Source organism: Gymnogyps californianus, chromosome 10, assembly GCF_018139145.2.
Source record: "Gymnogyps californianus isolate 813 chromosome 10, ASM1813914v2, whole genome shotgun sequence".
Lineage (NCBI taxonomy): Eukaryota > Metazoa > Chordata > Aves > Accipitriformes > Cathartidae > Gymnogyps > Gymnogyps californianus.
The window spans coordinates 21055382-21068228 of record NC_059480.1 but is presented as its reverse complement, the minus strand read 5'-3'; the positions used below and the strand labels follow the sequence as shown (position 1 = coordinate 21068228).

Here is a 12847-nt window from a genome sequence, read left to right as displayed (position 1 = left end):
GGAAGAAACACTTTATCTCAATTTAAAGTTGCTGTCTGACTCCATCCTAAGAAATGTTACGTGGGAAGTACACAATATGCTGTAAGTCAGTCTGAGTTTGATGTCTTTTTCAGCTGCTTCTTAGTAAAGGAAGGGCTCACAGGGTGGATCATTTGAGTGAAGATGGATGTAAATTAATAAACAGAAGTGGGCCTATTCTCAGTCAAATTTTCTCATGAACGCACATTTCTCTGTGCTTCCATCCAGAGGAGCTGGTCAGGTGAACATTGTAGATTGAATTGTCTTGATACTGTTGCTTGTGGTAGAGAGGCAAGCCTAGCCGTGTGAGGACTGCAGTACCTCCGGTGTTCTATTGCAGTTCGTTCCCTGCCCTTCTACGTATGGACAGCGGGAGAGGAAATATTCTCTCTTTTTCAATACAACTGGAGGTTCATCTTGCTGCAGCAGAGAGAGTTACTTCTAAAAGCCATGGTTACATGCCTGGGGGAGATCAGCACCAGGAAAGGCCCAGTATCTGAGTTACAGCTCTGCTACACAGCTGCTTATGTTAGGTGAAGATTCAGACTAGACCAGAACACCTGGATTCACTCTGCTCCGGCTCGTTGTCCTTGTCTGTGTGCCAGTGCTTCCTGTTTTTAAAGATCCTGTTTACTGTCTGGCTTCCAAATATCCCGGGAAGGTGGGAGGATGGGAAGAAACATGGAAAGAAAAGTAAATAGCATTATTTAAGGTGGAGTTTTATATTTATATATATTTTTTCAGCATTTGTTACCTATGTAATCTAGTTTCATGAATGACATTCTAGAGTAATCTTTCGTTTACATTGTCTTGCACTAATTTCTAAAAGCAAAACATTTCTGCATGCGAAAACTGACGTTGAAGCCTTAGTATTTGTAGCAAGGAGCAGAATATGGTTTGTGGTGTGCTTTTACTTCATGTTCTTTCTGATGTCACATAAAAAAATGTTTGTCACCCATATAAAATAGAGTATTAAAGATATGGAATCAGAGGAAAACCTTATTTCTGTTGGCACAAAATGGCATGTTGCTCTGATTTTGTTGCTGAACTTTAAGGCTTTTGATTTAAAGAGCTTGAAAGAATTTGAGTGCTGCTCACTGAGCTTCAGAGTGCGCAGCTAGCTGTGGAGGAGCAACTCCAACCAGAACAGAGCCAGGTGGGAGAGTAATTCTCATCCTGCTACATAGCAAGCCAAGCTAATCATTGAAATAATGAGTAAGCAGATATGTGAAGTGTAAAGAGAAGATGCATTGCTTTTCTAATTCTTTGTTGTGCTTCATGACTACTAGTCTTCTATAAATAACAAAATCCTTTCCTTTGAGGTGAAGCTAGAAATGGAATTACTGAATGATTTCGGATTAAAAAGGAAGATTTAATTCCAGGCTTTCCTTTGTTTAACAGAGAGAAAAAAAATCTGCCTTTAACTGGAAGAAAATGTTCTAGGACAGACATTCTGCTCTTGGTATGTCATGGGATCCCTAAGGAAAAAGCACAATCGTGGTGGGAGTTGTAGAGGTCACCAGCAACTTGCAAATGTTTCTTTCTCGTGATCCTGTTTTCATGGCTCCCAGATAGTGAGTGAAGCTATAAACAGTATGCCTGAATGGATGGGGGAGGGCGAGCAAGGGGATTTGAAAATAAGAATTTACAAAGGTCTTTTGGTTTTCGGGGGGGGGGGAATACTCCAGCAATAATAAATGTTTTTAAACTATTCATCTTGGTTTTGTTTCAGCTGTTTGATCCTGTATTTTTTCAGTAACAGATAACATATATTACCTCTTGGGTAATACTTTATAGCAAGTTCGTGGTTTTGTGTTTTGGTGGGTTTTTTTTTTTTTTTTTTTTTTAGGTTGACCTCAGCATTAATTTAATTCATGGTATCTGAAAGTCACTACAACCAGAATCCAAGAATATTATGTTCTGAAACAAAAAAAATCTGCATGTAAGATAACTTCAAAGAAAACAGCTTTGAAACGTAGTCAACCCATGTTCTCATATCTAACTGAACTGAAACTTCTTTTCACTAATTTCCAGTGAGATTTTACATTCACAGAAAAGAATGATCTTGTATTTCTGCTGTACTATAATTCTACAGATGCTACCAATAATGTTAGGGTTTTTTAGCTCTGTCTAGAATAAGGCAAAGGTACTCAGCACTGTTTTTTGCAGGAGGGAAGAAGTAGGTAACTACAAATAGAATTGGTAGTATTTGGAAATACTTGCCTGTTTCAGAAGGAAACTAAATGCTAAGAAGATATGTTTTTGACAGTGTTAAATCCTTCTGTTTGTTTGTTTCCCTTGAGCTGCTGTTTGTGATCAGATAAGCAATTCTGTGTATCTGCGCTTTTTCTGTGAAATAATGATGAAAGTAATACGTAAGAAATAAGAAGACATAACTGCAATACAACAGTATCCTACTTTCTATTCTAAACAAAGCAATATTTCTACTGTTTGTGTGTAATAATGTTTTCATAGAGGACAATTTCAGACATCTTTGTACTAGTCTTCCTGGATTTTGGGAAAAATGCCAGCTTGGCAAGCAGGAAGAACAAAAGGACAGTACTGAAAATATCTAGTCTGGGGCAGTCCTACTGTGACTACACCGCAGGTTTGGACAGCAGCAAAATTAGACAGGCAACTTTGCCCAGTTTTCTTCATGGTGAGTTTTGGAGTGCCTGATGTGTCTGAAAATGAGAATAAAACATTTTGGTTTTTAGAAAGCTTGAAATGTCTTGCATTCTGAAAAGTGCTCTTGTCCCAGGAATTTTTTTATTCCCCTCCTTCCACACCCCACCCCCCCAGCTTTTGTTTCGGGGATTCCACAGCAGTTTAAAAAAGCTTATTTGGGGACATACCCGTAGTTGATACTTCTGTCAGTTTGATAGAGAATCAAGAAAAATCATATAACCTACACACAAGTGTGCAGTAAATCGGAATCTATAAACGTAGTTGGATTGTTTAATGAGTAGAAGACTTTTTCTTAAGGCAATGCTAAGAGTCTAGAGGAAAATTCTACCTGGAAAAGAAATCAAATCTAGACACAAATCCTAATGAGCAGCTCTTTGATACCAAAAACACCGCAAATTATTATAAAACATTGCTATGTCCTGTATATGGAAGCAATGTAATGGGATTTGTATTGTGACTGGAAAAACTAATGGACTTCAGTTAAAGTGTAGTAGTTTACTGAATGACTAATTCAGTTTCAAGTATGGACTGATAAAATTGTATTGAGTGTTTAGACTATCCTTTTGAGTCGATTTTGAAACACTAGCTGATGTTTATAGCAATGCAAAATTATTCAGTTCTCAGTCACTGGAATGTGTACCTCTTTGCATAAGCATCCCATACTTTATACGTTTAATACAGTATTACAGCACAGTACACTTCTGCTTCTTGCTTCCTTCTGTGCTTGCTAGATTTCTTGCTAGTTGGTACATCATAGATGGAAGAATTTCCTTCTTGCAGAGCCTGAAGAGTAACTGTAGGTGCTTGTGCTGACGACAGACAACCTTAACAAGTCTCCTAAAGTGACCAAATTTTCCTCCCCGCCCCGGCTGGCCCACAGACTTGCACAGTGGGTCTTCACCTGCTTTACAAGACATGTGTTAATGTTAGATGGAGCTCCCCTCTTTGAAGCACATACCCACAGATAATTTACAAAACAGGGAAAAAAGCCTTATCAGTTAACTGTGTTTTTCGTATATATCTCTATCTTGATTGCGAAATATTGATATCTATGTGGAGTTGGTAGAATGTTTGTGAGTAATCTCTAGACAGTGAAAATCAATTTACTTCATCTAATCTGTAAACAGATAATCTGTAAAAATGAGTGTTCTCTTAGCAAGGAAGGGTTCTCCACACTTTCTGATAGAAGAGCTCATGAAAGGTCATTTCTTATTTGCTTATTTTTGTAATGTAGATTCCATCTGTACTGAAGGGTAACAGTCCTTCCTTTTAGTAAGACATGTAAAACTTAGATCAGTGACGCTCCTGTTTGAGATTCTTCTGGCAAAATGTTAATGTACAAAAACCACTTAGAGCGGAAAAAATACTGCCAGGGTGTCCTGCTGAGCTATAGATGCAGAGGACTTTTATGTGTAAAAGTGTGGTAAAAACAGCTGCGGTAGCCTCAGATGTCTTTAGGGGAAAAATATGTGGGTGTTCGACTCAAGTTAATTTGTCCCAAACTTAGGTTGCTTAAATTATGAACATAGAAAGTACTTCTTTGAGTTCTAATGTTAGGAACCAGTATTAACTCTCCTGCAGTACAATTCTTACTGAATTTCTTCCTCATTGAGCTCTGTTCCTCAAGGGGAGGGAATTCTTTTCAGAAGTAGCAGCAAACTTTATGATGGTCTTATGTAAACCTTTTCAGAGTTAACATATTTGTATGTCATCAAGAAGGCATTAGAAAAATAATTGTAGGCTGTAACTTGTAATAAAATATTCAATAGAATGAAATTGAGTTAACCATGCTGCTGTAGTTCTGCACAATTCAGTGATGTGAGGTGATAAAACTGTCATAGTTTACCAAAACCAAATTTTCTAAACTTGGAATCTCTTATTCTAAATAGGGGACTATATCGGCTATATTGGACTGTAGCTGATTTCTATCCTATAAGAAAATAGATTATATAAATCAGCATTAATATGATAAGTGTATCTGGAAGCAAGTAGGAATCAGTATTGTGGGAGGTATGTTGTTTAACTTCCCTCTTTCTTCCTCTGTGTATATTTATTATTTTTGAATCGAGTTTCAAAATTTGATCACTTCTAGGTTGTGTGCTCAGCAAGCTTAGTGATGGAGAACGTGCTGAATGGATCAGGAAGGCTGTAATGAGTTGAAAAGAATGCGATTTAATCAGTGGGTGTCTTTGGGTTTGGCCTTTCTGACCATCTGTGGTATCCCAAAGCTTTTGGCAGGGGAAAAAAGTTAAAGGTGTTTTTGGAAGGTCAGGGATTGCAGGTGTGATGTAGTGTTCATTTGAAGTGTTTGCCTGTACCCTTAGTTGGATTTAAATAACATCTCTCTAGAATTCTCTTAATTATAGTCCTTTTACTCTCGAAGAACATAATTGATTCTATTTATTCCAGGCAGCCTTCCAGATTTGAAAGTGTACACAGAAACACAAGCTGCCAACTATACTTCAAAACTGTTTCTGTTTACATTTTTGCTTTCCAAATCCAAACCCTGGAGGCGTGCTTACATGTGCAAGTAAAATGAATGTGCACGCAGAATGACTATATGCACCGTTCCAGCACATGTCTATATCCCAGTTTAAAACAAAAGCTGCTGTTTTGGTGCAGTTGCTCTAAAAAGAGTGTAGATTTTTGGCGTGTCCCTTTTGGACCATTTGCAAGTCTTTAAAGAAATGGTATTGAGTTTTTGTTTAACATTTGAAATTTCTAAAAAGCCAAGGTTGACATTTATTTTGAAAAGATACTTGTCTAAAAGGATTTAATATGTATGTGTGTCCCCCAGCCCTGCCTCTGTTTCTTTATTAGCAATTATTGGTGGGGAGGGAGGAAAAACTTGCAGTGGAGCGAACCACCGTTCTTGAAGCTGAACTAGCTCAGCACTGCTGCAGTCGTGCTCGCTCCCCTGTGTTATCCCTGGCGTTCGTCTGACTCCATGGTGATCTCAATAAGGCAGCTAAACCAGCAGAAGCTAACCCAAGAAAGGAAAAGTGAGTAGTTCTCTGCCACTTTAATCCATCTGACCCTGTAACGAGCTGGCTCAGGGAGTACCGCTGCTGGCATGATGAAGAATGAGAACACATGCCTTGGGCAGGGAGAAGATAGGTTCTTACAACCATCAGTTCAGAGGAGCCTCAACAGGATTCTGGAACTGAACTTAAAAGACTGCTGGTATAAACTCAGTCTGTGTTGTGAATATTTAATTTGATTGTGGTCCATCTGTATTATCATTGTTTGTATGTGTGGACAGAAAAGTTCTTACGACTGCATGTTCTTGTTTTGGTTTTTTTATGCTGGTATATGCCTTAACAGTAATGTGTTTCTGCCTATGCTTGTAATAAAGAAATGTAAATAAGCATGTGATTCACCAGTATGGAGAGGGAGGCTTGTTCATGCTTTGCCTGATCAAAAAGGTGCTATTTAACCTTCTTTGTATTTCTTTTTATCTGTAAACTGAGCATAGTTATCGGTAATTCAGAATTCTCCAAGTTACTCTAAATGGTGTTATTTGGGTTCATTTGTAATGTGTTGTAATTGGTAAGCTTTCCAAGTTTGGCTCTTTAAATACACTGTAAGTTTGCTTAGAACTTTCCATTTCAGCATCTGCTCACTGAGACTATTACAATGATGAGGAAAATAAAATAGCTTCTTTAAGCTCTTTTTAAAAAAGTAGTCAGTTGCAAAGCCCTTCTGAATATGCATGAGGTGTTAGTGGAAGAGCGTTTTTCTAAAGCTGCAGTGGCACTTTAGTACTTTTGTTGATATTTTTAAAAGCTCAAACTATAACTACAAAGGAGGGATTAAAAAAGACAACCCTATTGCTACTCAGAGTTGCTTAGGAAGGAGTGGATTTGGGAAACCATAATTTTCATTCTCATGCTTCTTTTTAAGAACTGAAGTGTGGCAAAAGCAGGTACTGGATATACTTGGAAGAAAACTTTTCAGAAAATAAGTACCAAGGCATTAGAAGTACAGAAATGAGGATAATTTTTTTAAATATATATAAATTTTAATATATTTATAATTTTAATATTTATATATACATAATACATATATTGATATATAAATATGTATTAAAAAATTTGCTGAGCCAAAGGGCAAGCGTAGCATTCAATGCTTTTCCACAGTGAGAGCTTTCAGAAAGCTGATGAAACACAAGAGATGTGAAGCTGTTGGTTTGGGTTTTTCTCTCCTTTCTGTTATTAAGAAAAGAAACTAAGAGAGGCAGTCCTAAGAGAGTTCTTGACTTAAAAGGTGACTAAGAATGGCTTTAGAATAGTAGCCTGGTAGTTATCCTAGTCCTGTGCTTTCAGGACACTTGGTTGATGGAGGAGGCATGATGGACGATGGACTGCTCTTTCGATGTCTGGTGATGTTACCCTTTCTCATAATGTACATGCTGAAGTTAATGAAATTACGGGCTAAGTGTAAGTAATGCACTAGTCAAGATTTGCATAACGTATGATGGCCTTTGTGGTAGCTTACTATTCTGCAATGAGAGCTTAGGTCTATGGTATGTAGTTCAGTGAAAATGCCTTGCTGCTCAATGACAGTCAGAAAAGCAACTAGTTAGGAAAGCAATAGAAAATACTATGTCACTATGTAAACGTGTGCTCAGTTTGGACCTGGAATGTGGTGTGCAGATATGGTTGTTCCCCTTCTACCTTGCAAAAAGGGTATGGTAAAGGTGGAAGAGATATAGAGAAGGTGACAAGGATTAACAAAAATATAGAATGACTTTTGGGCAGAGGACTAAATAATCTGGGACTCTTACAGAAAAGTAGTGGGGAGAACTTGATGAATCTCTGTAAAATTAAGAGCAATGAATGCAAAAATAAGGAACTTTGTTTTATTACAAGAAATCTAGGATATCAGGTGGAAGTAGCAGGCTTCAGAACAAAGAAAAGCAAGTATTTTCTAACATGGAATGTTCTTTACTCTTGTCACAGGATGCCAACAGTTTGTGTGTGAAAACTTCCTGGACAAACTCAATAGTTCTTGATGGATTTCTTTCACATATACATAAATATTGCCTCTGGTTAAGGAAATTAAAAATAGGTAGTGATTAGGAGAGTTTACTGATGAAATATCACTGCGTGCCTGCCTAGTTCTTCTGCTCTTTGTTTGGCATCTGTTCTTGGCCACTGGGCTATGAGACATCTCTGTTCTGTCCAGATAAAATTTTTCTTGTACCTGCTCTAAGCTGGCATAAGGCAGCGCTGCTAGAAGGTCAGACGTGTTCCCCTCTCCTTTGGCTTGGCAAAGACATTCATGTGGCTGCTAAAGGGAACTAGAACAGGGAATTGATTCTAAATAAAACAAGCCCAACCAAAAAGTGTTAATGGAGCTCAGTTCTTCTGTCTCATTCATGGAAAAAAGGGTTTGTTGCTGATGTAAGTAGCTTATACTGATCTAAAAAAGCTAAGGCCAAGTTTTGTGTGTACATGGATTCTTAAAATCAAGTTTAGAGGTTTTAGTAAATACTTACAACTATTACGTCAGTGGTGTTTGAATACTTAAGAGGTTTGGGATGAGAAGAAGTTTTTAAAAAAAAAATAAATTGAAGCATTGGTTTGGCTAAACTGAGCAGAGCTGATGGTTTGTATCTCATCGAAATGATAATAAATGTTTCTCTTTCCAAATTAAAAATGTGAAGAACTGGGTTTGAGATTTGCTTTAAAATTGCTGTAGTAATAATTTGAATATTAGATATTTTCATTCCCCATGCTACTTCAGTGTTCTAATCATAAATTATAAACTTCAGGTAAAAAAATTAATCCTCTATTTTTTTTAAGACCATATGCGTATTGGCATTTTTTCCAAACTAATGTGATTCTGCTATTAACTGTTTTATTTGAGTAGATACTTACATCAAATACAAGTTCCTTAGACATCAGTTTTATCAAGTTTATGTACAATATAGCCATGACTATTCATCTACAATTATAAGCAGTCTGAACAACTTTATCTGAAATTCCGTGTGATGTTTGTATTTTAAATTTAATATTTAAATTTCTGATTTTTACTTAGGTTTACTCGTATGAATCACTGCTTGAAAAACTTCCAGTACAAAGTTATCTAAAAACTTTAAAATGCCTCCACGACCATCATCTGGCGAACTATGGGGCATCCATTTGATGCCACCAAGGATCCTTGTAGAGTGTCTTCTCCCAAATGGAATGATAGTGACTCTAGAATGCCTCCGTGAGGCCACCTTACTAACTATTAAACATGAACTCTTTAAAGAAGCAAGAAAATACCCTCTCTATCAGCTCCTTCAAGATGAATCATCTTACATTTTTGTAAGTGTTACACAAGAAGCAGAAAGAGAAGAATTTTTTGATGAAACACGGAGACTTTGTGACCTGCGACTATTTCAGCCTTTTCTAAAAGTCATTGAACCAGTAGGTAACAGAGAAGAAAAGATTCTTAATAGAGAAATAGGTGAGACTATCTTTATTTAAACATAGCTAATCTGTTTAACTGGCTTCTCCTCTTCAAAATACAAAACAAAGGATTGAAATGGGTTGTATTTGTCACCTCTATCTGTCAGAGTTTGTATTTTGTAACTGTCAGTTGTTGCACCAAATGTCCAAAGATGCTGGTCATAGTAAAGCTGACATTTGTAAACTGTGAATTAAACTTTTTTTTGCTGTTCTGTTTTATTTACATGTAAAGTCTTTGCTTTGTATGTATTTATGTGGGTTGGAGGATATTTATTGCTTGTCTCTTATTAGCAGATTTTCATATTATTACAGAGCAAAGCCTGTTCTATTGTTTGGGAAGTCAATCTTAATTTGTTTTGAAGTTTACAGAATTGTAAATTCTGGATTTAATTACAAATCTTAAACCACATTTGCAATAGAACACGTTTTAATACTGCTCTAACTTGCTTAGAAAGTAAAATTTCAGAAATGAGGTGTTTTTCCCCCCCTTTCCTACAAAAAGAGCATGGGTAGGGGAGGGAAACAAAAACACCTGAGGTTGGAGGGGCAGAGCAGAGACAAATTGTAATGTTTTGAATCATCTCTGGAGTAGCTTATTTTCCATTATCCATTGAGAAAGCACAGGGAGACTAGCATATGTTTCAGCACCTAGGTTAAGTATCTAAATTCAGGCAGTACAAGCATACCTACTCCCTTTTAGTTGCTAACAGATGTACATTGCAGTGGTAGAGACTTGTCAACTGGAAATACTTGTTCTGGGGTGCTCCTAATTGTTAAATTATTTAGTTGTTATGAATGCATCATAGGTAAACTACTTCTGTTTTGTAGAGCTTAACCTGTTCAAGACTTAGGGAGAACAGTGGTTAGCTAACCATGCAACAGGACAATTAAAAGTTTCCATTTGAAAATTCATGCATAAATAATTATTTATGCAAGTAATCTCATTAAAGTAAATGGAATTACGTCTGAGACAGGACCTGAGAGAAGTGAACTCTTACTACATGACCCTGTCAAAGAGCTACATTCAATATCTCTTGGAGTGCTTGTCGCATTTTTAAATAGCGTAGTTCGTCAGAAAAAATGAATAGCTGTCATTCAGTTCTAAGCAAAGTTGATTATGGTCCTAATAGCTACCAATATGCCTGCCAGGGTTTTAGAAAAAATCAGGCATCACAGCTCCTCTGGTCCACTTCGGAAACTTTGTGCTGACTTCAAAGGAAGTTTATTACTGCTCCTTTTCCTCCAGGAGGAGTGTTAGCTGTGAGAGTGGTGATTTAAGGCTTCCAGGATCTTCAGTGAATGTACATCTGTCTTCTAACCTTTTTTGTGACTGCTGAGTGCACTTAACTTTAGAACTGAGTTGTTCTTGAATGAAGTAAAACAATTATGTATACAAGTAGAAGCCTGTGGCTAACACAAATATTTTAGGTTGTGTTTTGCTTAAAGCATGCTTTTTCTGTCACTGATAGAAAGAGTCTTTAGCTTTAATTATCAGTTACAATTATTTCCTCGTGCTTCTTCAATACTGTAGGTTTTGCTATTGGAATGCCTGTCTGTGAATTTGACATGGTTAAGGATCCAGAAGTACAAGACTTCAGAAGAAATATTCTTAATGTTTGCAAAGAAGCGGTGGATCTTCGAGATGCCAATGCACCACATAGTAGAGCATTATATGTCTGTCCTCCAAATGTAGAGTCTTCACCTGAGCTACCCAAACACATATACAATAAACTAGATAAAGGTAAGATAAATATTTACAGTAGAAACAATGTTTTTTTCAGTGATTGAAATCAGAGTCCAGCTGGTGACTTAGATAAATCGCTGTTTTATGTACTGTACTTGGTACACTCTAGCAATATCTTACACCTTAAGTTAGAATAACTTTCTTGATAGACTGTAGATTCAAAAGGAAGACAACAACACCTAAAACTACATTTTTTGCTATTGTAATAACTAGATCTTGAAATATAACTCTGTAAATAGAGGTGATTTTTTTAATGGGCAGAAACAGCTTGTTGGCTTTGTATTTTCTTTTCTCTGACATTCAGAAATCTGGAATTAAATGATGCTGAATCACTGAGTTGTCTTGCAGTCCTCAAATGTGAAACAGTTACTGCTGTTTTCTGGAAGCCTAAATAGTCAGTCGTATTTGGTTGATAAAAATATTCTTAACCTCAAGGAGTAATAGTTTGAATTTACACTAGGGTAAAAAATAAACTGAGCATACGTAGTTCCTTGCAGAAATTATAAACCCTCTGTCAGTTTGGGCTATGAATCTTGTCTACATCTTTCAGTAGTACTGCAAGCAATTCTCTGTTGAGGGGGGTGGGAGTTGTTTGTTTTGGGTTTTTTGTGTGTGTTTGGGGTTTTTTTTGTTTTGCAACTGTATTGAAAATGATAGGCCTAACATTATTTTACATTTATTCTAGGGCAAATTATAGTGGTGATATGGGTAATAGTCTCACCAAACAATGATAAGCAGAAATACACCTTAAAAATCAATCATGACTGTGTGCCTGAGCAAGTTATTGCTGAAGCAATTAGGAAGAAAACGCGAAGTATGTTGCTGTCATCAGAACAACTGAAACTTTGTGTCTTGGAGTACCAGGGCAAATACATTTTGAAAGTATGTGGCTGTGATGAATACTTGCTAGAAAAATATCCACTGAGCCAGTATAAGGTGAGTAACAGAATGGATTTATTTTGAAATACGCTAAAATAATCCAAATTTATGAGGGAGAAAAGTGATCAATTTTATGACTGTCTTGCTTTTTCATTAAATTAATCCAAAACATAGGAAGTAAAAGTGTATACATCTTTAAACTAATTGACTAATGCATGAGCGTAGTGTGCATATTTGTTGCTCTATGTGCTTCAAAAGAGAGGGGAGGAGAAAAGGTAATTTAGATTAGAATTTATATCACTAGTGTAATTTTTCTTGTTTGAATGAAGTAGTTTACCTCTAGCAGTAGTCATAAATCAGTGGTAGGTACTTTCAGAGATATCCTAGATTTCTGATGGCAAGAGATGAGTTATGCTTGAATGGGGCTGATGTAATACAAAAGAAAATCCGATCAGATGTGAAATTTTGAGACAACCGTTGCTACTGTGAATCTTGTCCCTTCCTGCTTTAGAGGTGGAAAAAATCTAAACACACTTATCTGTTTTCCTGTTACTTTTATAAGATCAAAAAATTTAAAGATATTAAAGGAGTGATAAACTTCCAGCACTACACAAATCTTAAGTCTTCCTTGTGGCTGGCTGTCCTTCATTGCCTGGGTTTTGTTAGTGCTGTGAGTGTGAGACAGAAGTGCTGACAGAAGAGCATCTGAGCAGCTCTCTCTGGAGCAGACAACAATGTTACCCTGTAGATTTCCTGACAGACTGCTGCTGCTTCCTCTTTGAGGACTGTATTGTTGTAGTAAACAGCTTCCATTCCTTCATCTAAAATGGTTGATGATCTGCTCTCCAGAGCAGTGGGGGAGAGAAGGGGGTGGGGGGATCCTGAATAATGGGAAAAGCAGCTGTATTCTATGGGAGCTGGGGAACAAGTGCAGGCATACATGAATAATTTTGCACAGTCATCTTGAGATCAAACACTAGACCTATTTGATCTAGCGTGGTTTCTTCAGAAGTATCTGGTATGCCTTTACTGTGCCGCAAAAAAGCTTGCTAATTACACT

The 12847-nt window shown here is 36.9% G+C and overlaps 1 protein-coding gene across 6 annotated transcripts in view; it reads left to right on the top strand.

Moving 5' to 3' along the window:
- The window catches only part of PIK3CA (phosphatidylinositol-4,5-bisphosphate 3-kinase catalytic subunit alpha), a 47650-nt gene that overhangs the window by 8998 nt on the left and 25805 nt on the right, over window positions 1–12847 (top strand). For 2 of the 6 annotated variants that reach the window (XR_007767034.1, XM_050902705.1), the window contains exons 1-6: window positions 2505–2677; window positions 5504–5708; window positions 7032–7145; window positions 8749–9162; window positions 10696–10905; window positions 11594–11844. Coding sequence is in view for 5 of the 6 variants with exons in the window: in XM_050902705.1 (XP_050758662.1) it covers window positions 8811–9162; window positions 10696–10905; window positions 11594–11844 (813 nt within the window). In the remaining variant the exon portion in view is untranslated. Of the gene's footprint in view, window positions 1–2504; window positions 2678–5503; window positions 5709–6917; window positions 7146–8748; window positions 9163–10695; window positions 10906–11593; window positions 11845–12847 lie in introns of those variants that run through there. The other 4 variants (XM_050902709.1, XM_050902707.1, XM_050902706.1 and 1 more) reach the window with 4 other exon arrangements.